Genomic DNA, 27,012 nt, shown 5'->3' with positions numbered 1-27,012 from the left:
GTTTGTGGGGCCATTCAAAGTCCTGAGGAGACTGATTGAGGTGTGTTACAGGTTACAGCTCCCCCCCGATTACTGTATTAACCCCTCGTTCCATGTGTCTCTCCTCAGGCCGTTGGTGGCTGGTCCGCTCCAGGAGTCTGAGGTGCGGGAGGTTCCTCCGCCCCATCTGGATATCAAGGGGGCCCCAGCATATGCCGTTCGCTCCATACTGGATTAGAGGCGTCAGGCGAGGGGCCATCAGTACCTCGTGGAGTGGGAGAGGTACGGTCCGGCGGAGAGATGCTAGGTTCCGGTGGAGGACGCTTTGGACCGTTCCACCGTCTCCGTCCGGACCTCCTTGTACCTCGCCCTCCAGGTCATCTCCGAGGCTTGTTCCGGTGCGCTGCTGGAGCCGCACGTCAAGGGGGGGTGGGATACTGTCACGACTTCCATCGAAGTCGGGCGTTCGGCGGTCGACGTCACTGGCTTTCTAGCCATCGCCAATCCACCTTTCATTTTTCCATTTGTCTTGTCTTGTTTCCCTACACACCTGGTTTCAATTCCCTCAGTATTAGACGTGTATATAACCCTCTGTTCCCCCCATGTCTGTGTGTGGAATTGTTTGTTGTTTCGTGTATGTGCACGCTAGACTGGTTTGCGCTGGGTTATGTCAACATATATTGTGTTTAGTGTTCTTAGTGCCGTGTGTTTTGTTCGCTGAAATAAAATGCTCCTTTGGCTACCCAACTTCTGCTCTCCTGCGCCTGACTCCCTTACAGCCAGTTACACATACCTAACAGAATTCCACACCCGACCATGGAATCAGCAGGAGCAGGTAATAGGAGTCGAGGAGCGTGTCAGAGAACACACAGTGGTGCTACAACATCTCTGCGTGGCGAAGGACCGCGTCATTCAGACCAAAATGGATGTCTAAAATGGATGTCTTCCCCGATAGTGGGGGAAAGCGCCCCCTTTCTAAAGTTTCTGTTGTTATTGAATAACAACAACAAAAATATTCTGCCCAGTTATTTCCCTTTAAAATGTGTTTGCTGAAGGACACCCAGTATGCACATATCTAAATCTTAGCAAATGTAGCTTTTTTTTCTGTCAGAAAATAGACATTTCCCTTAATGGAAAACTCCACCCCAAAACTATCTTTTGGTATTTGTTTCATTAGTCCATTGTTGAAAAAGCCCCTTATTGTTTTGCATGTCAGCAATCAAGTTTTCAAGATATATAACTTTCAAAATACAGAAATACAGCAGGAATAATGCATAATTATCTGTACAGGTATTTCTGTATTTTGAAAGTTATATATCTTAAACACTTGATTGCTGACATCAAATCAAATCAAATCAAAATTTATTTGTCACATACACATGGTTAGCAGATGTTAATGCGAGTGTAGCAAAATGCTTGTGCTTCTAGTTCCGACAATGCAGTAATAACCAACAAGTAATCTAACTAACAATTCCAAAACTACTGTCTTATACACAGTGTAAGGGGATAAAGAATATGTACATAAGGATATATGAATGAGTGATGGTACAGAGCAGCATAGGCAAGATACAGTAGCTGATATTGAGTACAGTATATACATATGAGATGAGTATGTAAACAAAGTGGCATAGTTAAAGTGGCTAGTGATACATGTATTACATAAGGATGCAGTCGATGATATAGAGTACAGTATATACGTATGCATATGAGATGAATAATGTAGTGTATGTAAACATTATATAAGATAGCATTGTTTAAAGTGGCTAGTGATATATTTACATCATTTCCCATCAATTCCCATTATTAAAGTGGCTGGAGTTGAGTCAGTGTCAGTGTCAGTGTGTTGGCAGCAGCCACTCAATGTTAGTGGTGGCTGTTTAACAGTCTGATGGCCTTGAGATAGAAGCTGTTTTTCAGTCTCTCGGTCCCAGCTTTGATGCACCTGTACTGACCTCGCCTTCTGGATGATAGCGGGGTGAACAGGCAGTGGCTCGGGTGGTTGATGTCCTTGATGATCTTTATGGCCTTCCTGTAACATCGGGTGGTGTAGGTGTCCTGGAGGGCAGGTAGTTTGCCCCCGGTGATGCGTTGTGCAGACCTCACTACCCTCTGGAGAGCCTTACGGTTGAGGGCGGAGCAGTTGCCGTACCAGGCGGTGATACAGCCCGCCAGGATGCTCTCGATTGTGCATCTGTAGAAGTTTGTGAGTGCTTTTGGTGACAAGCCGAATTTCTTCAGCCTCCTGAGGTTGAAGAGGCGCTGCTGCGCCTTCTTCACGATGCTGTCTGTGTGAGTGGACCAATTCAGTTTGTCTGTGATGTGTATGCCGAGGAACTTAAAACTTGCTACCCTCTCCACTACTGTTCCATCGATGTGGATAGGGGGGTGTTCCCTCTGCTGTTTCCTGAAGTCCACAATCATCTCCTTAGTTTTGTTGACGTTGAGTGTGAGGTTATTTTCCTGACACCACACTCCGAGGGCCCTCACCTCCTCCCTGTAGGCCGTCTCGTCGTTGTTGGTAATCAAGCCTACCACTGTTGTGTCGTCTGCAAACTTGATGATTGAGTTGGAGGCGTGCGTGGCCACGCAGTTGTGGGTGAACAGGGAGTACAGGAGAGGGCTCAGAACGCACCCTTGTGGGGCCCCAGTGTTGAGGATCAGCGGGGAGGAGATGTTGTTGCCTACCCTCACCACCTGGGGGCGGCCCGTCAGGAAGTCCAGTACCCAGTTGCACACGGCGGGGTCGAGACCCAGGGTCTCGAGCTTGATGACGAGCTTGGAGGGTACTATGGTGTTGAATGCCGAGCTGTAGTCAATGAACAGCATTCTCACATAGGTATTCCTCTTGTCCAGATGGGTTAGGGCAGTGTGCAGTGTGGTTGACATGTAAAACAATGGGGTGTTACCATATCAAACCCTACAAAATGTGAATTAATTATAATCCACATAATAATTCCATTCCCTGTTTCTGCAGAATTGATTTCCTGCTGTAGGAAACTGGCTCAAATGAAGACCCTACATCTGTATTGCTCCTCCATATTAGAGATTCAACCCCTTTTTGCATATGGATGTTAATCCCACGGTTGCTCTGTCCCCTGACAACCAATAGCGGGTCCCCGGGGGCGTCGGCCAGTGTACCCCTCGTCACTAGTTTGTGTTCTTGTCAATGGGAAAGGGGAGTTCTCAGCTCCAGCTCACAGCAGCCCCCCCCCTTCTGAGATTTTGATATGCCTAAATTCAGAGGATCCTAAACAGATGATTGTCAGTGTGGATTATATCCCCTAGCAGACTGCTACGAGAAATAGAGGAGAACGAGATAGAGTGTGAGTGTGTATGTATGAGCTGCTGAAGATACAGGGAAAGAGCTGAGCAAGTGAGAGAGGGAGACTCGAGCGGAGGGGTGCGAGAGCAGCAACTTCATTGTGTTTAGACAGAACTGCGCGAGAAGCAGGACGGGGCGCAGCTCAGCATCAGTACCGACCGGAAAAAGAGAGAATAGCCTTCTGGATACTACTGTGGACAAACAGACGGTGAGATGTACTTCATTCAAAAACAGTCAGTTGCACCAACTTGAGTGGGAAGAGGAATAAATTGATCGAACCGAGGATACATATATGCTGTCATACTGAGAAAGTTCCTAACTATGGAAAATAATTCCTAAATGACTGTTTGCAAAGTTTTCGGACAATACCAGTGCTTTGAGAAGCATACGATTTCAGAGACAGGGACATCGCCCGGTACGTTTGATATACCCAAACAGTGATATTGCTTTGCACGGCGGTGGAGAATAACCAGCAAGCGGCAGCCCTCACCCCATTCGCATTGACGGAACAATAGATTCCCGTCCTACACTTTCGGGGAAAACACAGCCGAACTGGCGACAGAAGACAAGATAAAATGTTGCCGTTATACCTCGTCATTTGCTTTATGGGAACAGGTAAGAAAACCGTTCTTGTCACATTTTTTTTGCTGGTTGTTTTTCTGCGCTATTGCTATAAACTCATGAGATGCTCGCTCCGTGTTCCGTTCAGGGCGCGCTGCGTCAAACTGTAGCCTAGTCGATGCGCTGTGCTGACGGGGATGAGAGAGGATATCATATTGCGGCTCTGCTTTTGCTCTGAGGAACTATAGTTTGTTTTGAGATGTTGAGACAAAGTTCTACTACTGAAAGAGCTGACCCGGTGTACTGGTTGAATGGCACTAACGCCGACCCTTACCAAAGCGCACAGTGGCGAGGTGATGCGGATTTTGTTGCTTTACGCATCGGGCTATTTATCTTGTGTAGGCTAGGCGGGGTGTTTTTTTTGCTGATCGTTTGGAAACAGTCCATCATGTTAGTGCACGGGTTTCTTTGATATGCAGACATAAGGCTATAGACGATGCTAACAGATCAAAACTCGTGTAATACGGGATTGTTGCCACTGAGGTATGCGGTGACATCAGAAGTCGCTGTTGAAGCAAATGGTTTTTGTGTGTGAGAGTGAGTGATAGAGAGAGAGCACGAGACAGATAGCAAGAGAAATATAAATTAAGAGATAAAGCAGAGAGATAAAAGAGAGAAGGACAGAGAGGAAGAGTTTCTAGCCGCCTCTAGATATTCGCACTAGTCTACCAGGCGAAGGATAGTAGCCTATGAGGTTGGCCGCAGGTATCACCGATCAAAATGTCTAATGAGATGTGGGGGGAAATACAACATGTATAGCCTAGTAGAGATAACCTGGGAACATTCCCCTAATGCAGCCAAGCAGACCTTAAAATGCACCAGCTAGGACTCGACCTCTCCACCCCGACACACTCCCTCTCTCGCCCCACACACCCCCTGTCTCACCCATATTTCATTTATTTTTGAATGGGCTTTATATTTGAAACACAAAGTGGAATTGCATGGGGATTGAAGCGTGTGAGGAAACCACGTTATGTTATAAGACCGCCGAAACAAGCTCTCCATCTCTTTTTTAGCCGACCTTTACAGAAGTTTATCCAAAAGGCGTGTGTCATTTATATTAAAATATATACTAGCTTATTATGCAACCTGTATTTGTAGTTTATCAGACAACACTATTGTATTATTAATCTATATCGAAAGTAACAATGTAGCCTATAAAGTTGAATCAGACCTCACTCGGCCGAAAGTCCAGACCAAATAGGTTTAAGAGGGGGGACAGCTAGGCTATGTCTTGTTGTAAGTGCATAAACAGCCATGGGGTTGGATTTGAGACGGTTTTTTAAACACAAGTCTCCAATTAATAATTCCATAGCCAAACGCAGCTAGGTGGAAAAAGCTGCACCACCACTAGCCTACACAAAAAAAGGTCAATAATGAAACGATCTAGAAATAAAGAAAATATCTATTAAAGGCAGCCAACAGACCCCGGGCATGGTGCAATGATTTTTCTTTTATCTGTCCAACCGCTCGTTTGTGTTATTTTTTCGTGAGGACTTCAGCCACTAGGGGCAATCGTCTGATGGGAGTCAACATTGGCGTGTCAATCATTAGTGCAGTGGCCTTTGCCAATGATAGTTTACTATAACTGTCGCTGTACTACGTCTCTTCAATGTCCAATTAGTGTGCCTCTTAGGAAAGGAGGTTTCACATTCAACTGTTCTAAACAATGGGTCTTTCTTTTGATAGGCTAATAATTTTGGCTGTGTGTGCATATGTTTTTTTTATTTAACTAGGCAAGTCAGTTAAAGAACAAATTCTTATTTTCAATGACAGCCTAGGAACAGCGGGTTAACTGCGTGTTAAAGGGCATAACGACAGATTTGTAACTTGTCAGCTCGGGGGTTTGAACTTGCAACCTTCCGGTTACTAGTTCAACGCTGTAACCACTAGGCTACCCTGCCACCCCGTGTTATTATGTGCTAGAAAATCAGTTTATGTGGCCTTTGAATGGTTATGCAATATCAACATGCCTGAATATAATAGAAGTAAAACCCATATAGAGCAAATGAAACCTCTAGGGTACTTTTTCCATAGTTACAGCACAGTAGGCAATATCGGCTATTGCGTTATTCTGTAAAAATACATAATCCTTTATTAATCCCGCAGAGAGGAAATGTGATTGCACCAGCCAAAACATACATCATTATGTATGGATAGTAAACAACAATGGCCTCTTTGATTGAGTGAGACCACTGTCATAATAAATGTACAGTTAAAGTCGGAAGTTTACATACACTTAGGTTGGAGTCATTAAAACTCGTTTTTCAACCACTCCACAAATTTCTTGTTAACAAACTATAGTTTTGGCAAGTCGGTTAGGACATCTACTTTGTGCATGACACAAGTAATTGTTCTAACTATTGTTTACAGACAGATAATTTCACATATAATTGTATCACAATTCCACTGTATCACAATTCCAGTGGGTCAGAAGTTTACATACGCTAAGTTGACTGTGTCTTTTAAACAGCTTGGAAAATTCCAGAAAATTATGTCATGGCTTTAGAAGCTTCTGATAGGCTAATTGACATCATGTGAGTCAATTGTAGGTGTGCCTGTGGATTTATTTCAAGGCCTACCTTCAAACTCAGTGCCTCTTTGCTTGACATCATGGGAAAATCAAAAGAAATCAGCCAAAACACCTGAAGGTACCACGTTCATCTGTACAAACAATAGTATGCAAGTATAAACACCATGGGACCACGCAGCCGTCATACCGCTCAGGAAGGAGACGCGTTCTGTCTCCTAGAGATGAATGTACTTTGGTGCGAAAAGTGCAAATCAATCCCAGAACAACAGCAAAGGAACATGTGAAGATGCTGGAGGAAACAGGCACAAAAGTATCTATATCCACAGTAAAACAAGTCCTATATCGACATAACCTGAAAGGCCAGCAAGGAAGAAGCCACTGCTCCAAAACTGCCATAAAAAAGCCGGATTACGGTCTGCAACTGCACACGGGGACAAAGATAGTACTTTTTGGAGAAATGTCCTCTGGTCTGATGAAACAAAAATAGAACTGTTTGGCCATAATGACCATCATTATGTTTGGAGGAAAAAGGGGGAGGCTTGCAAGCTGATCCAACTGTGAAGCACAGGGGTAGCAGCATCATGTTGTGGGGTGGCTTTGCAGCAGGAGTGACTGGTGCACTTCACAAAATAGATGGCATTATTTTACTAGGCAAGTCAGTTAAGAACAAACTCTTATTTTCAATGACGGCCTAGGAACAGTGGGTTAATTGCCAGTTCAGGGGCAGAACGACAGATTTGTACCTTTTCAGCTCGGGGATTTGAACTTGAAACCTTTTGGTTACTAGTCCAACTCTCTAACCACTAGGCTACCTGCCACCCATTATGAGGAGGGGAAATGATGTGGATATATTGAAGCAACATCTCAAGACATCAGTCAGGAAGTAAAAAATTGGTCGCAAATGGGTCTTACAAATGGACAATGACCCCAAGAATACTTCCAAAGTTGTGGCAAAATGGCTTAAGGACGACAAATTCAAGGTATTGGAGTGGCCATCACAAAGCCCTGACCTCAATCCTATAGAAAATGTGTGGGCAGAACTGAAAAAGTGTGTGCGAGCAAGGAGGCATACAAACCTGACACAGTTACACCAGCTCTGTCAGGATGAATGGACCAAAATTCACCCAACTTATTGTGGGAAGCTTGTGGAAGGCTACCCGAAACAACATTTGATCCAAGTTAAACAATTTAAAGACAATGCTACCAAATACTAATTGAGTGTATGTAAACTTCTGACCCACTGGGAATGTGATGAAAGAAATAAAAGCTGAAATAAATCATTCTCTCTACTATTATTCTGACATTTCACAATCTTAAAATAAAGTGGTGATCCTAATTGACCTAAGACAAGGATTTATTACTAGGATTAAATGTCAGGAATTGTGAAAAACTGAGTTTAAATGTATTTGGCTAAGGTGTATGTAAACTTCCGACTTCAACTGTATATGTTCATACCCAACCCCTCATTGCTCTATTTTTATGCATGTTTGTTGTTGTTTCCAGTTTCCAAGCCTTTAAACAAAGATTTCCTTCGTTTTGGTGTATTATTAACGCCGTCTTTGATTCGGCTCTAGATAAAGGCCTCAAATCCCCCGACCCCTCGGATTCAGAGGATCTTACTTCTTCCAATTAACATTGAGCATCCAGGAGTAAAGTAAAGCGCTTTCGGTCAATGCTTCAGTAAATTAATTAAAAACAAAATGTTTATTGGCAGTTAAGCCGTGTTTTCTTCCCACTGTCTTTGATAAACGAGAGCCGAGTACTGACACATGGGGAGGCAGTAATTAAATTTAAATGTTGAATCAGAATACACAACGTTGTCACACTGACACCCACTCTCCTCTGGGAGGAGAAGAGAGAGGAGATGGAGATGGAACGCCTGCTGGAACTGGAACACAAGCACAAACAGACTTTTCCCTCCTAAAGAATTGTCAACGAGTATCGGGAAATACAGTATTCCCCTAACTATTGACTGTGAGGAGCACAAACAAACAACAGCAGAGTTCCAGGGTCCTCGTGGATCCATTCCTGACAAACAAACACCACCAATGGCAAACAAACTGTAATGTTCCATTTGTCATAGTAGAGTAGTCATAGATTTACCTTGTGTCTGTCATGCATGTTTTTCTCATCAGATCATCAGAGAGAGGGGAGGGTTAGAGGGGACCGGGTGTAAGATGACACCAGCAGCAGAACAATTCCTTGACAGACAGACAGCAGCTGGATGGGGAGGGGCAGCAGCCAGCATGGTTCACAGGCTGCAACACAGACAGACACACACACACACACACACACACACACACACACACACACACACACAGACACACACACACACACACACACACACACACACACACACACACACACACACACAAACACACACACACACACACACAGTCCCAGAAAACTTGGTTGTTCAATGCTTGTTCACCCATCCATATGTATGTCCTCTCAGTGGCCCTCCTCTGCAGCAGGAGCAACGGCAGCATCTATCCATCATTTGCTTTCTCAGAATGTCCCTTGGCTTCCCACTGGAATTGGATTCCACCCTGCATCAGTATTCTGAGTAATCTTCAATGAGCTCTTTTTTGGAACCTTTAGCTTTGGTTTGCTGAGTCTCATAGGGCCAAGTTCAAAGGCTGGGAGCTGAGATCACACGTTTCCCTCGCTGCTTTTTCCTCAAGTCCTGGCTGTCGCCACTTGTGTCTAAACCCAGTGAAGCACCCTGAAAATGCATTACCATCACCATCCTCCTCTGAACTTGCCCAGTGAGGGGAATGTGTTGTGGGGCATTAGTAAGTCTAGTAGAACTCATCTACACACAAACAAACACAGCCTTCCACCATGGATATACTGTAAATACACAATGAGGCCTAGACAGGCACCATCAGAGGAACATATATCTTTGCCTCATTGACCCCCCCCCACCCTCCCCTTCCCCATTAGCAGAGATTTGTCCTGGATCTGAGCTATGTGGCAGAAATATTTTTGGGCGATTCGGTAGCAGCGTGGCTAGGGAGGTTTGTTTTAGGGGACTGTGCATATTTCATGAGCCTCCGCTGCTTTGAATTCTTGCGGAGGAGTCAGGCTTGGGCGGAGTGAGTGGGGGGACAGAGGAGTGGGGGTGTAAGGGGTTGTAGGGAGAGGGAGGAGGAGGAGGAGGAGGAGAGAGACATGACTCAGAAGTGTAACTACCAGTGTGATGATCAAGTTGACACGTGGCGGGAAAACACTAGGGAATACCATGGAGCATCATTAACTTCTCTCCATCTTTCGCTCCTTTCGGGGGGGTTGGGGAGTAAAATGAGAGAGAATAAGTTGGAAGGCAGAGTGGGAGAAGAGAAGCCAAGTTGAGGATGAGTGTCAGACCAGGGGTGCACAGTCACAATAGAGCTGACGCAGCAGAATCCGTCTTGTGTAGAAGTCTGTTGCATTATTTAGGAGACACACCCATGGCAAAGATATGGATGAGTTTGGCCTACTTTGATTCCCACGCTAGGAGTGCTCTCTGCAATGAACCCATGGCTCAAACGGGTGGAGATTTGATTTCCAGACAGACCTCATAGACTATGGAAAGGAATAGGATTCGGGGGAGGGGGCACAAATCAAACTTTAAAAGTAGTTTTTGTTTATGGCATGAGAGCTCTTAAGATTTGTTTTGTTTTGAGTGAAATTGTAGACACTTACTCATGAGTCACTCTGCAAGAGTTATTCCCCCCAGACCAGTACACTCAGAAAACCAACAATTCATATCCATTCCCAACCACATCTTAACCTTTTGTAGAGAGCCCTCCTTTATCTGCACTTTCACTTTCCCTCCAGTAACTCAGAACTGACTCATCCGAAGGTACTAACAGACAAACCAACAGACATACATAGACAGACAGACAGACAGACAGTGATATAGGCATACGTAGAAAGACAGTCTTACAAGGGTGCAGAGGGGAGAAGCTATAACAATGGGTTACTGTCTTCCAGCCCCAAGACATGTTCATGCACACTGGCATTGTCTTCTTCCTCGGACCTCGCCTCCTTGACAAACAGCACAATGACCCCTGGGGTCTTCCTCACTCATCTTTGGCCCACAATCCCCCCCCAACCCCCATCCCCTCAACAACTTTGCTGTGTACAGAGGCAGAAATTGGTGGGATAATATAAACAATGGGGCTTCATAAAACAAGCTCTGTCTCTCTAATCAGCTTTGCCATGCGGAGAAACAGAGATAAAGAACTTGGCATTGTGTCCAGGGGCCTTGTTATCAGCTGTTAGCTACTTCACTGGCTGTGGTTGATGGCACGGCTCAACACAACAGGGAAGGCCTTGTGTTGTGTGGGCAGCCAGGCAAGATATGCTGGAGCTGTACTACCAGCTGGGGCACTTGGCCACTTCCATCCCTGTCTTTGTCTCTCTCTCTCTCTCGCTTACTCTCTCTTCACTCTATTTTCTCCCCCTCTTTTCATTCCCTCTCTCTCTGCTCTCTAACTCTGTTTCTCTAACTCTCACTGCTCTCTCCTTCCCTTACTTCTCTCCTTGTCTCTGTCTTTGCACGTCCTCACCTCTGTTTCTCTCCGGGGCAGAGGAAGATCCTTGCAGGAAGTGACACATAAAGACAGGGACAATGGAGGGGCTGTGTCAGCTTCCTCTTCCAAATAACTGGTCCATCCACACACACATGCTGTCCGGCCCCTTAGCCTCTCAGCCCAGGGCCCCTACCAGTCCTACAACATTCCCACTCCCATCCACTGCCAGCAGATTACTGGGCTCTATTATCGCCCACTGATTAGAACACAGTAGGGAGAGAGCAGAGGCTGTGTACTCTCTGCATTCTCCCCCTCCAAACAATGGTACAGCGAGACGGAACCCTGGGTTAATTCTTTACAAATCATTAAAACAGAGCCCAGAGGGAGAGAGTAGAGCAGTAGCACAGCCTGTGTTCAAACAGTAGCAAGCCAGCCAGCTATTTTAGTGAAAGAAATTGTAGTTAATTTTTTTGGGGGGGGGTATCACATCTTTCTAGAGATATGTATCACAATTTGGCAAGACCTCCAACCCAAGAAACCCAGAGAGCATAGAAAAAGCTCCAACATACTAGACCAAGCATTCGTTTTTATTTTCCAATCAATTCCTGCCCTCCAAGACAAGAATTTCCTATCTCCTGCCGAGACACAGAAACCAACAGCAAATTGAAATGTATCTCCCATGTTGCAGCAATATCTGGGCTAATGTTATCTTCACTAGCCGTGTTCCTCAACCTTCTTATAAAGATTGTCATGTTGGGGGGTGTTTCTGGCAGCTGGGATGGGACTGAGGGGGAAAAACCCATTCGGTTATGAATCCCGTGAGAAGCTATTTATTTGTCTATCTATATATTTTCTACTTATTTATCTATTTTTATTCCCCACTCAATCCGTTCTTGAGATGTGGTCCGATTTTCAGTGGCTCCGCTTGAGCAGAGCGAAGTTAATATCATGTGGCCATTGTGTGCTATTTTGGAGAGTTGTTGTGTGTGCACGTCCATAAGTGACTCATGAGGAGCTTATCAAAGCAACGCCCTAAACTATGTGTTGCTCATAGTACACACACATACACACACACACTAAGACAGGGGGTCAAGGGCATGCATTGGGGTAGAGGATGATGAGCTGAGATGAGTGTTTCCCGTCTTTGGGGCTATGTGCCCTTTATGGAGCGGTTAGTCAAAGCCCGACTGTCTAATTAATGACGCTCTATCTCTCAGGATGTCATGTCTCCACTCAACTCAACCCAACCAGGGGGAAAGGAATGCACTCAAGGAAACAAGCGATGGCCTGGCTGGGCTGCGCGGACATTACAGAGACCAGAGGGTTGAGTGCGTGAAGGAAGAAAACTCCCATGATCCCCTGGCTTCAGGTCCCCTCCTTCCCCTCTCTCCTTCTTTCTTTCTTTCTTTCTTTCTTTCTTTCTTTCTTTCTTTCTTTCTTTCTTTCTTTCTTTCTTTCTTTCTTTCTTTCTTTCTCTGTCTTTCTTTCTTTCTTTCTCCTCCTCAAACAAAGAGCTCCATCTTCCTGTTTCCTGCCAGTTTAAACTGACAGGAATCTGAGGGCAAATATTGTGATAGTGACTCAACCGTTAACAAAAATACTGGGCTCGGCGGCCGGGAAAGGAAACCGCTTCTTAAACTCTCTTTCTCCTCCTCCTTCTCTCAGTGAGAAAGGTAGGTCTCTCTGCCTCACGGTGTTGTTTTGAGAGGCAGACAGCTGGGTGAAGGGTTGGCGGAAAGTGTAGCAATTTTTTTATTCTCCCCCCTTCTCCTCCAGCAGGGAATTTAGAGCAAGGCTTTGAAACTCTCCGTGGGAGGCCGCTAGGAAAGCCGGCCAATTTGCTATCAACTGAGGGGTGTCAGTCAAAGCTCATCGATCAGGCTTTTAACTGCGGCTCCCTCAATGTCCAAACATGGTAATTTTATCGAGCTGTGTTGGAGAGGAGAGGCGTGGTGAGGAGTGGGGCGACAGCCGGGGGCGGCGGAGGGTTTGGGGGATAGGGGTGAGAGTCAGTAGGTGGGTAAGGTGGGTCTCCAACTTCTGTGGTGATGAAAAGCAGGAGCTTCACACAGAGAGGCATTGGAGATCCTCTGGACAGGGGGTTGGGAGGAGATGTTTGTCTGAGCAGAGAGACAGAGAAAGAGAGAGCTGTGCCTCAGCCGGGGGAGGAGGGGGGGGAGAGACACAGAGAGGGAGAGAGTGAAAGAGAGAGCTGTGCCTCAGCTGGGGAGGAGGAGGGGGAGAGACACAGAGAGGGAGAGAGAGAAAGAGAGGGGGGGTCAGAAGGATTTACTGCCAGCAGCTTAGCATTAAAGGTAATGTATATGCTTGTATTGGTGTAAAGCGAACCTGTGTTTTTCTCCCAGCACAGGGTAGCTAAAAGAATAACAAAGATGTAACTGAAGTAAGAATCCGGGGTGGAAGAATTGAAAGGGGTTGTTTCAACGCCTCAGGGCGAAACATTACATCCTGAGGTATCCCTTTGCCATGAAGATGGACTTAAGACACAGAATGTTTTTTGAAGAAGGGGTTTTGTGTGTGTGTGTGTGTGCGTGCGTGTGTGTGTGTGTGTGTGTGCGCGTGCATGGGTGGGTGGGTGAGGTGTTGGAGAGGTGAATCTGAACCCACTTCCAAAACTATCTCAGTTTATGAGGTAGTGCTAAATAATGAATGGGCCGTGGCCTTTCCTGATCCCGACTACATTCCAGTAGAATTCCAGCAGGGTTAGGGTCTGGAGAGCTAAGTGACAGGGGCGAACCCTATACACCTCTACAGCCCTGCACCCCCGCCAGGAGACAGCAGCAGTCCCTCCTAGGGTTGCACCAATCTGGTAACTCCTTAAAAGGAGGAGGAGCGGGAAGAACTGCTTGTTCCCTCCACAGATTGGGCTACTACGCCCTTCTGCTACAGGATGATGTCTGTTTGCTTTTGAAAGTCCCAGCCATGGTGCATGGAACGCTCTGGAGGATAGGGGAGGAAGGAGGAAGGGGGGTGTCAATAGAGACAACAGCAAGGATAGAGGTAAGGGAGAAGCAGAGATAGAAAGGGGAGAAAGAGAGAAAGGGAGTAAGAGAGGGAGAGTGTTACAGACACATACACAATAGGGATGACATTGCCTAAGATGATGTGAGTGTGAATCCAGTGTCAGTCTATGACAGATGATATAGCCTGCTATTGATAGGATAGTTGGGCTGGAGGGAGGGAAGGAGAGAGTATAGATACTGCAGGTTTTCAGGGAGTTTCCAAACAGAGACAGATAGAGCAGGAGATAACATTGAAGGAGACAGGAGTGGACTGAGGGAGGGAGAGGGCGATGAGACGCAGAGTTCCAGGCTGCATCCATCATGTGGTTTGGTGCAGGAGCCATTTCTACCCATTGTTCTCCATCATTTGTTTTCTCAGGGCTCTGCTGAGGGGTGGTTTAGCCATTTGTTTGTGCGCTAATTGCGTAAGTGAGACAGCATAATTAGACGTAAAGATAAACAGACAAAGGCAGAGAAGAGCGATAGATAGCCACAGGGAGATAGATACAGAGGTGCAGATGAAATGAGATGTGTGGACGACGGAAATGTCTCTCTCCATTTCAACATTCAAGGCTGCCAAGAAGGAGGAGGAGGATGAGTAGGGGTGTGGTATAAAGTATAGGAGACAGAGAGAGACGGAACGATAATGGATGAGAGAGAGGATGTCTTCATAGCCTACACTTTGAGGTGCAGCCCAATGCTGCCTGAAAAGTCACCCCATTTGATGCAGCGAGGTGGGGAGAGGGGGAGGGGAGGGGATAGAGAGGGAGAGAGAGAGCAAGGGGAGATGAGGAATGAGAGAAAGGGAGAGAAAGAGTAGGAGAGAGAAAGATTAACACTCTGAAGCAGAAGAGAGAGGAGAGATCGTCTCTCCTCCAGATCAAAGGCAGTGTCTGGTCCCTGGAAGTGCCTGTTTGTTTTCAGTTGTTTGGGAGGGTCTCCAACCTCCATGTGTGAGGCCACAGGGCCCTGCTCATGTCTCCGTCAGACACAGCCCTGACACACTCACACACAACCCTGACACACACACACACAGCCCTGACACACACAAACACACACCGTTTTATCTCTGTTTCATACACCTCAAACACAGCCACCTGCCAAACCATCACTAAGAAGACACAGCACACACTCTCTGGCACCGCTATACACACACCCCGACACCACTTTACACACACCCTGGTTTGTGAGTGTGTGAGGTTGAGGAGGTGGGGAACATGTGGAGCAGTAAGCTGCAGGCAGACAACAGAAGAGCAGCAAGTCCTCAGTCTGTCCTTCAACTTGTTCAATGGAGAGATGTCTGGAGTGAGATGATTACAGGTTACTGTCTGAAACTACAGCCCAAGACTAATCAGTCTGGGGAAGATCGTTTGTGAAAAACCTGCAGCTCCTGTTATACTTTCAGGGCCGGATTAAGAAATCTAATTGGGAGTTGTTGAGAAAAACTGTTTCTATTGGTTCTACAGACAGACTAGTCTTCTCTTTTCAGCAGTAGCCATTTTTTTTTACAAACAGCATATTTTTCCCTTAATTGTACTTTGAAATCTGCAAAACGCAAACCGACAGCTGCAACCATCCATAGATGCTAGTTCCCATTCAAGTCAGGACTGGTATCCATTGCTAGTGTACCCATGAGTTTAATAGTCAAATTGCCAGGGTAAGAGGTTACAATATCCCTGTATGGATTATATGTCTATGGCCACAATGCAACAAGCTGTATATTTGACGTGCATACTGCCAAACTGCAGCCTTCCTGACTGTAGGCACACCGGTAACTTCCAAACACTTGAGTAAATGCATTTTCCTGGCAAAGTTTAAGTCCACATGTAGAATCTATGCCAAGGCGCATTCAATCTGTTCTGGCAGCTCATGCTGGCCCAACACCCTTATAAGACACACACTGTTAAATAAAGGTTAATTAAAAATCAAATACACTTTATGTTGGTGTTTCCTATATTTTGGCAGTTACTTGTATGTGCTTGTGATAAAACTTAATCCACAGTTATTTTTTTTATAAACTATTGATCCACTATGGGTAAATGATGCTCTCTGGTGTTTTTGAACATTGAAAGTGGTCTCCTGTGTTGTTGGGTATTTTTGTGTGTGTGTGTGTGGGGGGGGCTGACTAACACAATTGACCAGTCACATGTATTTATTATTGCAGTACATTTTTACTTTTTATTCATCAGTTACCCGACGAAGGCAGGGCCCTCCAGTTACCGACATGTCCCCTACCTCCTCTCCTCCCACATCTGAGGATTAGCAGAGCGGCAGCAGGCTGTCTACACTCCTAAATTCTCCTGTGGTTGGCGGTTGCCGTACAAAATAAATAAAATACTACATATATAATATATATTGAATATATAATATATACAAGTATATATTTCCTTTATTATTATTTGTTGAAAAAAAAAAAAAAATATATATATATATATATATATGTTTGCCTCCTCTTGGGCCTGGGCCCAGGGGCTTCAGCTGCATTAATTCAGCCCTCTGTATTTTAAAAGCGTGTATGCTGAGCGACAGATGTCTTTGGAGTTATTGAGAGACTGACAGTATTTCTGGTGTTATTTGAGAACTATTGAATGACTGTACCAAGCCTTCACAGTTGTTTATCTTTTAACACAGTGACAGTGCTGGCAGTTTGAAGTTGCTCGTAGTGCACTAGATAGACATAAAGTGGTCATATTGGGGTTCTGAAAAGCCTGGGTCCAGTCACGACTCCAGTGTGTGTGTGTGTATGTGTGTGTATGAGAGATGGTTTCTGCATGTATGTGTGTGAGTGAGGGTGCAAGTGCTACCGAGCGCATGCTCCGTCCTCCTGACTCTGCGTGGGTGTGTCCAGGAGTGTCACCCACTCTTTCAGAGCTCTGGCGCAGGGAAGGAAGATAAATGGGACATTAATGGAACCACTCAATCACAGGCTACTTAAAAAAAGCTGACCATAGACTGTGGGGCAATCAGTCCTACTCCGAGGCCCATTCAGTCTGCGTTCAGCCTGGGCTCGAGGAGGGCGGTTCTGGGTCCTTCAAACTCTGGATTAGCCATTCACTGCTCCATAGACCACGGCCTAACTGCCTTACACTGCCTAACTGACTGAGCAGTCCTTTAGAAAGACCATAGGGGCTGGAGAGAGTGATCTCTCTCTTAAAAAAGAGTTCTGATTGTTCTTGGAGGTCTTTAAAAGCCAGTTAGATTTGGGCTCCTTTGTCTTGCACCTCCGGGAGTTAGTGACTACTAATAGTGACTATGTTGTGTGAAGGTTTTGTTTGGTGTGTGCTTTTGATTTTTGTTCGGTTTAGTTAACAGCGGATATGTTTTTTAAGTGGTGCATGGTTTTCTTAGTGTCACGAAAACTCCCTCTCCGGCCTCTAGGTCATCAGGCTGCTGATTATCCCGCACACCTGTCACCATCATCAAGCACAACAGCGCCTCATGACACTCACCTGGACTCCATCACCTCCTCGATTATCCTCCCTATATCTGTCCCTCCCCTTGGTTCTTTCCTCAGGTGTTATTGGTGTTTTCATGTTGGTGTGTAGTGTTACGTGTTTATTGTTTCATTTATTAAAACACTCACTCCCTGAACTTGCTTCGCGACTCTCAGCACACTAGTTACACTTAGGTGAGAACAGGAATGAATGGGGAGGGAAAATCTATGGTTCTTCAGCTGTGCCGTAGGAGCATGACGGTTGCTTTAATGGTGTGAAAATGAACGGTGGCCATGTCAATTCCACCTTTACCTCTGGGGTCAATTCGGAACTGTTGCTTCTGATTCATTTCCTGTAGCTTTGATTAGAAAGGCACGGTGGTCTAGAAAAGCCTTTTCACACTTACCGCCGGGGGTACGGAAGAGGAAGCTGCCATCTTGTGTGAAACATGAACTGTGTTGGCCAACACCACAAAGGTACAAACACAACACTGGGGTCGAAATGTTCCCCCTCTCCGCACCGTACAACCAACCACTCTTCTCTAATTTCTTCTCTCTCTCTCCCTCCCTTCTGGGTAATGTGTTAACGAGCAACAGCTTCTCCGAATACCCATAACATTAGTGTGTGTGTGTGTTTTCACACCAATTAATGAATCGCTTTGTGAGGCTGTTGAGGTGACGACGGCTTGTCTCTTGCCGGCGCGCGGGTGGGTGTGTTTCTTCCCCCTTTCTCTCTCCCGTGTTAGACCGTTCTCTCTCCCGTGTTAGACCGCGTGTGTGCCTGTGATGGCAGGGTCCTCTCTGACACTTTACATGAATTAGCCCTCTCTGTAATTAGCGCAGGGGGACGAGTGGGAACATGAGAGACCTGAACACAAGCCCAATCAGAGGGGCCAACGGGTTTGATTCAACGTCAGTGAGAAAGTTCACACATATGTAGAATTCCTGGCTCGACTCGGACAGACTGCGTTTTCACACTCAAATTAGCAGGGATGTGGATTGGGAAGATTGGACTCTTGAGAGGAAAAAATAAGACCCTTTTCGTTATCCTGACTTGTTTTTGAGTTTGGTGACCATTAATATAAAACCAGACTCCCTCTCTCTCGTTCTCTTTCCTCTCCTCCTCCACACTAGCCCTTCCTCCTGGGGCACTGCAGAACAATTATTTTGCTCTCCTCCCTCTCACTCCCTCCCTCTCACTCCAGATAATTCAATCTGTCCAATATCAAATAATCTTCCCCAATTTTTCAGCCCATTTTAACCTTATCGCTCAAACAGCCGCCTCTAGGGGATGAGTCTCGTTCCACCTTGTTAAAAGAGAAGGGGAGAGAAAGAGAGAGAACCCGGGAAAGGGGGATGACAAATAGCTCTCTGAGGAGTGGTTTGAGAAGCTTCTGTTTGCCATTCTCACAGGCAATATGTGAAAGAGCCGGCAAAGATAGAGAAAGGGGGGGGGACCAGAGAGGAAAAAGAGAGGATGGAGGGAGGGAGGGAATATTAGTGAAAGGGGTGGGGGATGAGTGTAGGCTAGGTGATGAAAGTAAAGTTGGCCTGGTGTTACCACTCTACTCTAACTTGTGTCCCACAGCACTGTATAACACGCCCCTCTACAAGATCTCCCCCATTCAGAATTACAATCCAATAAGGTTGGTCCTGTTGGTCTTTGTTCCCCCATGGTGTTTACCCTGTCCTCCGGCTCCGCTCGCTGCCTAATCTACCCAAGAGCTGAATGGCAGTAGGTCAGGGACAATAGTAGGGACAGAGCCGAAGGAGGGAGGAGAGGGGTGAGGGAGGGAAGACGGGAGGGAGGGAGGTGGAGTAAAGGGTTCATTTTTCCTTCTCTCAATATTTTTCTCCACCATTCCATTCTTTGGGTTGTTTCCCACTCTCCTTCCTCCTCTTTTCTTTTCACTTTTAATCTGTCTGCTTGATTGTTCTAAGCTGCTTTCAGCCGGCCCCTGGGAGAGCTGGAGTCTGTTTTAATTCTGATTTAAAACAAGCCTTTCTCAAGAAGGGAGATGTAAGAGTAGGCCAGGCAGAGGAGAGTGAAGGAGTGGAGGTGGGACAGATTGCATGGCGGTGGTGGAATAGGATGCGAGGCAGAGAGGTGGTTTCAGCAAACCCCAGAAGTCACGGAAATAGAAAAAGATATGATATGCCACACAATCTCTCTTTCCAATCTCCTCTCTCTCTTGTGTTTAAACACACACACATACACACTCGCAGGCATTGGGGTGGTTTAAGCCAAATGGGATATTTTTTCTCCTGTCTGTAATCAAGTGGCACAATCTATATGCAGTAGATTGATCTCAACTTCCTGTGATTCATACCATATCCTGTGGAGACGATATGGCCAGCTGAGAGGGTTATCTCCACGCTCTGTCTAATGATCGATAATCTCCCCGGATGGCTTTAAGAGTCTGCAACGCTCCACTTGTTTATCAGTGCCACAAACCAGGGGCCACAGACAGATGAGCTGTGAACTGCAAATGAAAAAAAATATAAATCAGTATTTGCAGAGAGAGAAGAGAGATAGCCGTTTGGCATAATTGCACTAGCTAAAACTTTTTGGCTGCTGTGTGGAGTGGACAGTCATGGTGTGGGTAGATAGTGGTCCATTTCCCTGATTGATGGGGTTATACTTGGTTGGCAATGTCACCGTTGTGGACACTCTGGACGTCCTTGTTAGACACTTAATTTAAAGGCCTTATCGCACTGAGACACAGTGAGATTCTCCCAATATAAGTTTGGACATCAAAGATACTGGCACTGGCACCAAGACTCTATCCATTACTGCAGCCAGGCAGATAGGCGAGCTGCAGGGCAATGTGTGTGTGGTTGTGTGTCTCTCTCTCTAGTTCTCTCTCATTGTGTGTGTGTTTTCTTTGCTTGCATCTCTGTGTGTTTGTTTGTGTCTCTTCCTTTGTGTGTTTGAGTGTGAGTGGTGAAACAGTCACACATCTGTCCCTCAACTAACAACCCCCCAATAATAAACCCCACTCCAGAAAATGGAGTGACACAATGAAGTGGTTAAGTTTATCAAGCCACCAGCTTTGCTCAGGCAGGCAAGGTGTTAAGAGCCAGGCAGAGGTCAAGGGCCCAGCCCACAGCATTCTTCAGCTAGGCACGTCCCAGCACATCACACAGTCAGGGACCATATGTCCAGGTCCTCCAGTCAATGGGCCAGCCCAGCCAGCAGGACAAAGACCCATTCACACCCACTGAGCTCTGAGGAAATCTGCAATTCCACGCTGCCATTAGGCCAGAAAACAGCACCAGTGAGTAAACACCAGGGATACACCGAGTTACAGATATGGAGAGAGGGAGAGAGGGAATGAGAGGCAGGGGGAGAAAGAGAGACAAAGGGTGAAAGAGAGAGAGAGAGAGAGAGAGAGAGAGAGAGAGAGAGAGAGAGGGAATGAGAGGCAGGGGGAGAAAGAGAGACAAAGGGTGAGAGAGAGGGAGAGAGAGAGGGAATGAGAGGCAGGGGGAGAAAGAGAGACAAAGGGTGAGAGAGAGAGAGAGGCAGGGGGAGAAAGAGAGACAAAGGGTGAGAGAGAGAGAGAGAGAGAGAGAGAGAGCGTGGGGGCTGCAGGGAGGGTCTCTAAGGGCCCTCTGGAGAGAAGTCTGCTGCAGCCCTGTGGAAGAACAGAGAGATGGGTCCACAGCACAGGGCATCATCCTCAGCCTGCCTGTAATGCCTAGTAAAGGTCCTTCTTTCTTTCTCTCTCTCTCTCTCTCTCTCTCTCTCTCTCTCTCAATTCAGTTCAATTCAAAGGGCTTTATTGGCATGGGAAACATATATTTACATTGCCAAAGCAAGTGAAATAGACAATAAACAATGAACAGTAAACATGACACAACCTTCCATTCCAAAGGAATAGAGATATTCCAAATGTCAAAGTATGGCTATATACAGTGTTGTAATGATATGCAAATAGATAAAGTAACAAAGGGAAAATAAATAAACATAAATATGGGTTTTATTTACAATGGTGTTTGTTCTTCACTGGTTGCCCTTTTCTTGTGGCAACAGGTCAGAAATCCTGCTGCTGTGATGGCACACTGTAGAATTTCACCCAATAGATATGGGAGTTTATCAAAATTGGCTTTGTTTTCAAATTCTTTGTGGCTCACTGTGTAATCTGAGGGAGATATGTGTCTCTAATATGGTCATACATTTGCCGGAGGTCTCTCTCTCTCTCTGCCTCTCTCTCTCTCTCTGCCTCTCCCTCTCTCTCTGCCTCTGTCACTCACAACTCTGTTAATAAGGCCAGCAATAAATGCCAGGAAGGATACCAAGCCGGGATGAAAGCTATTCCTCTCCTGTTCAAGCTTTGAGGATATGTTTTCCTGGAGTAAGAAGGGAGGAGGTTGGGGTAAGAGAAGGGTGGAGAAGGATAGGCTTTATAGAGTTATGCTGCATTTGAATGGCCCACAGTAAACCCATCCCATCATAAATTAATATTTTGTGTGTCATATCCTGTTGAGTGTGCACTATGGGACATTTGCCAGTCCCACCAGCACTGAGTAAAGTGTAGAGGGGGAGGAGAAGGGGGATACTGAGGGGGGAGTAGATCACACATATTTTCTTTCACTGCAGCGATGAATATGGAAGAAAAAAGGTCAAACTTGACTGGAAACACTACAGTAGATCACAATTACAGTCCAGGCCCACATTTCATACATCAAGTCCCCGCTGTGATGTCTCATCAGCCCCTGGTCACACTGGAGAGGCCCACGCCGCACATTATCAAAGATTGATGGGGTGTCCTACTTAAAGCCAGGGGGTGGGGGGTGTGTGTGTGGGGGGGGACTTTGGGTTATCTGCGGGAGAGAGAAGGGGGCATTGGGTGTTGGTCGTGTGGCCACGTGCCAGCAGTAACCGCCCAACAACTTTGCCGCCCAGTGCCTGCATAGTAGTTTGAGGTTCTGCCAGGCTCCACCATTACATAACCACATGACCACAACCTTGATGTACTGGAGAAGTTGCAATGCCTGACGTTACAAGATCAGCACTTACAAGACAGTACTAGCTGAGTCAGGAGTTTACAGAGAAGAAGACACGAGCTGAACAAATGTTAAAGGGTTGGCTTCACTCTTGTCTTCCGTCTCCCTCCCTCCCACCCACCTCGGAAAAACTAAACAAACTGAGTGAACAAACAGGCAGCCCCTTCCCTCCAAATCCCCCTCTTTCTAATACCACACACCTCAACCCATCCTTCCATCCCTTTTCTTCCCTGCTGGCTGCCATCCTCCCCGTCTTCTTGTTCAGAGTGCTTGCTTAATAATTAATTGATTAATTAGTTCTCTCATTAATAATTTATTCATTAATCACGGCCTGCTTTTTCTAGAGGAAGCGGTGGAATCTGAAAAAAAAGCCTGTTATCACATTTCACTCTAATTGCGCGGCTGCACTAATCAACGCTTAAGAAATTGAGTTTCAGGAAATTCGTTTTTCCCTCCTTTCCCTCTCTTCTTCCCCAACACAAAGCAGGATGTACTGAGTTCGGCAGGTAATGTTTCCTTCCCCCTCTCTTCTCTTTATTGTACTCTGAAAGCCCTTAGTCATCACCAATTTTAAAAGAATGTCTCAAGGCAGAAGGAATCTGATGAACGGAATCCAATTTGGCGCTTAATTAAAACTTGGCTTTTTCCCCACCTTTCCCAGAGAAAGGGGAATAGAAACGGTGGTGGCCGGTGAAACAGCGGGCATTGATGAGTAAACGACAGTCTGAATACGGTTTGTAAGAGGACACAGGCGCTGGGGTTGAGGAGGAGAGGTCTACGTTGTTTCCCCGGGATCTATGGCTCTCCCGGGACGTCGCTGGGTAATTTGCGTTTCAGTCTCATACACACAGAGGTGTGGGGAAGAGTAGCTTAGACAAAATGAAATAATATAGTTGTGTGATACAACCGTGAGAGTGAGAATGAGTAAAAAGCATTGTGAAATGGTTTAATTACATTCATGTTTATCCCTGTTGGATATACAGTTCACACACAAGTCATTTTCTCCCTCTGAAGCCCTCTGTCAGGTCCTGGGAAGAGAAGAAAATTCCATCTCAAATTAGAGGGAAGCTTCAACGGAATGGATGCCAATTCGACATTAACCTCTAAGCTTTATAAAGCACACACATTAAGCAGCACTAATGAGACTCTCATTGAACCAGCCTTTCTTTATTTTCAAACACACACACAAAAAAATTGCTTTGACTTCAATGTGCCGCCACCACTGTTACCGACAGAGGTTGCCTCTGCTTTATAGTTCAACAACACCAGCACACAGCACAGCAGCATCAGCAGACAACAATAGTACTGACATGCATACATTTACAACGTTACCACCCTAATTAAAAAATAATCATAATAAAGGAAGAAAAAAAAGCACCACTTCCTATCGCGAAGAGCCAGGGGGGCCTCCACTGGGCTCAATTAGGAAGTGTAGGCCACAAATCCCTGGACTAAATTAATTGACACCCCAGGGCATTGGGCCCAGAGTCCCAGTGGTGGAGTCTAAGTGGAGAATTCCTTTGTTTTCATTTCCTTTGCCTTTGAGCGAAAGTGCAAGAGAGCAAGAAAGGGGAGGAGGCACTCTAACATGATCTTTTCATTGTTTTATGAATTTTTAATCTATTGTTTAATTATTTGTTTTTGTTTACTTGTGGTTTTCTGCAGCTGGGGAGCGAAGTGAGGTGGATGTAAGAGTTGTATTTATTCTTTTGCTTGCCATTTTTGAGCAGCTCGGCTTCCCATCACATGTTGAGCACTAGTGCCATTTTATCCAGCATGTCAGCTGTTGTGTGCACACTAAACCCAGGCTTTTGCAAACGGCACAAGAAGTTAAGGATTTAAAAGCACAGTAAATTATACTGAAAGCCCTTCCAAGCAGTACTAGAGAGAAGGAGGGAGAAGAGAGAGGGAGAGACAGAGGAGAGAGAGAGAGATCGAGGGGGTGGACTGGGAGTGAGTATGACACACTGATTCAGCCAGCAGCTGTCTTGTACTGAAAACACCAGGGGGCAAGAGGGAACCAAATGACAAGACTGGCTCAATCAACATCTTGTCAGACTGTTGGCTGATGTGTACAGACAATTTTATACCGCCAACCCCCTCCTCTGCCCTCCTCTTTATTTTTCATGGCTTTTCATTTCCAGTCGTCGAGCCAGCCAGTCAGCTAGCCACCCCCTGTATAGTGTCAGCTCTTAGGCACTGGAGTGGAGCAGTGAATGGAATGGCAACTGTGGTATAATGACACTCAGAGAACTTCTCCTGCTCACTAGAGACACCAGAGAGAGCACAGGAAGTGTCTGTGCCAGTGTCTCTGACACACACACCACACAAACACACACACACACTCCACACACACTCTCTCTCTCTCTCTCTCTCTCTCTCTCTCTCTCTCTCTCTCTCTCTCTCTCTCTCTCTCTCTCTCTCTCTCTCTCTCTCTCTCTCTCTCTCTCTCTCTCTCTCTCTCTCTCTCTCTCTCTCTCTCTCTCTCTCTCCACACACACACACACACACACACACACACACACACTCTTCACAATCCACAGACACAGACATTCCACACACACAGTATTTATCCCTTCAGCACTACTCGGACCTCTCCTCCTTTCCTCTCCACCACTCTATCACTCCATCCACTGTGTCTGTGGTGGCAGGTGCCCAGGGAGACACAGCCGCTGCTTGCCCATGCGATCAGCTCCTCATTGGCCCGCCTCCCTCACAGTCCGCCTCGCCCTGATGGGAGCAGCGTGGAAATCAACGTCATGCAGGGTGACAGCACATGTGACAGACTGATTACAGCATTCCATCAATCACCTCTTACAGCCCCGGCCCTTTACAATTGAGACCTGACAGGAGACCACTTTTATGGTTATTTTTCTTTACAACCGTACAGTACCTCAGGTTTTTCACTCCAGTGTGTTTTTTCTTGTTGTTGCCTCCTGCTGTCCTGGTTCTTCTAGCACAGTGTGTTGACAAGCTGACACAAACCCTTGCAATTTTCACGCCTGGGATGGAGAAAAAGAGGGAGAGAAAGGGATAGGGAGAGAGAGAATTAGAGAGTGTGTGAATGAGAGAGAGAGAAAGAGAACAGAGAAAGAGAGAGGGACAGGGATGCTGGGTGACGATGCTGACGGGGGAGTGTGGAGAGGAGAAGGCGCTGTGTCAGAAAGAGCTAAAGAAAAGACAAATCAATAATTACTAACACCGTATATAATTCTGAAAAGGGGCTTGCAAGGCACTGATTTCAGGGATCATGGCTGACTGACTGTATAGTGTGAGAGATACACAGAGGAAGGGGAGATGGGGGAAGCTGGCGAAGAGGGTGACTTGTGGAGGGATGGACGGATGGTAGAAGAGAATGGTGGGTATGGAGGGTGTTGGGTGGTGAGGGGAGGGGAGGGGAGGGGAGGGGAGGGGAGGGGAGGGGAGGGGAGGGGAGGGGAGGGGAGGGGAGGGGAGGGGGCAGGCGTGTGGATGGATGGGCTGATCTTCTCCGTATAAAAGAGGTCCCGGTCTGAGCCAAGAATCTTCACAATGGAAGAAAGGCTGAAAGAGGAGTTAGGAGGATTCAACTCCAGCAAAACAGCTCTTAAAAAGCTGTTAGACTGCAATTTAGACGACAAAAATGCACAAAGGGGAGAAAAGGGGGGTTATGGGTAGAGAGATAAGAAAAGTACGTCTGGAATGCGAGGTGGGGAGGAGATAAGGCATTAGAGACAAGGCCAGATAAAGGGAGAGAGACAAACACAGGCATGCTTCAGCCAGGACCATGTCTGAAGACCAGAGAAGCAGATGCAGGCGGTCACAGATTCAGCCTGTGTCTGTGTCTGGAGACTAGAGACTATGGTGGTGTTTGGGTGGTGGGTGGTATCCTCTGCTCGCTTCCCTCCAAGTCCACACAACTCCTGTAGGAGACATGGTAATGAGATTACAGCCTGGCCCAATCAGACCTGTTGACGGTAGGGAGCAGTGATGCCCGTTGTAACAAATTCTTCAGCTCAGCTGCCTAAGAATTATGTGCTGTCCTTCTACACACGCTCACACACATAGCGGGATATTTACACTTTCACACACACACACATACACACGCATATACACACATATACACACATATACACACACAAACACATGCAGCGAGAGACAATGAGAGGAAGACAAAAGATCCTGAGTCAAAACAAAAGGATAACCATTCAGTACAGAGAAATGGAGCTTGCATTTTGCAGCCCGATACAGAGGCCTTATCTAGACACAGCACAATAGATGGTATTTGGGGAGAGGGCTTGTTTATTCTGAGCGTGACATTTTTTTAAAAGTTGTTTTGTGTTCATTTTTTCCTGCTTGTGTTTCCTCCCCCTCTTATTCTCTCTTTTTCTGTGGAATATCCACACCAACACCCCTGACACATAGAACACTGCCACTGTGGAATATCCACACCAACACCCCTGAGACATAGAACACTGCTACTGTGGAATATCCACACCAACACCACTGAGACATAGAACACTGCTACTGTGGAATATCCACACCAACACCCCTGAGACATAGAACACTGCTACTGTGGAATATCCACACCA

At 46.2% G+C, this 27,012-nt stretch overlaps 1 protein-coding gene across 11 annotated transcripts in view; it reads left to right on the top strand.

Annotated features, from left to right (window-relative positions):
• Positions 1 to 3,233: 3,233 nt before the first annotated feature.
• The window catches only part of LOC112227055 (kin of IRRE-like protein 1), a 47,326-nt gene continuing 23,547 nt past the window's right edge, over positions 3,234 to 27,012 (top strand). For 6 of the 11 annotated variants that reach the window (XM_042309546.1, XM_042309524.1, XM_042309544.1 and 3 more), the window contains exon 1: positions 3,235 to 3,916. In XM_042309546.1, the coding sequence (XP_042165480.1) occupies positions 3,877 to 3,916 (40 nt within the window). In that variant the 5' untranslated portion in view covers positions 3,235 to 3,876. Of the gene's footprint in view, positions 3,917 to 27,012 lie in introns of all 11 variants that reach the window. The other 5 variants (XM_042309528.1, XM_042309526.1, XM_042309518.1 and 2 more) reach the window with 2 other exon arrangements.

This window comes from Oncorhynchus tshawytscha, linkage group LG03, assembly GCF_018296145.1.
Source record: "Oncorhynchus tshawytscha isolate Ot180627B linkage group LG03, Otsh_v2.0, whole genome shotgun sequence".
Taxonomy (NCBI): Eukaryota; Metazoa; Chordata; class Actinopteri; order Salmoniformes; family Salmonidae; genus Oncorhynchus; species Oncorhynchus tshawytscha.
Note: the sequence above shows the minus strand (reverse complement) of the source record. Positions and strands in the feature narration are given on the sequence as shown.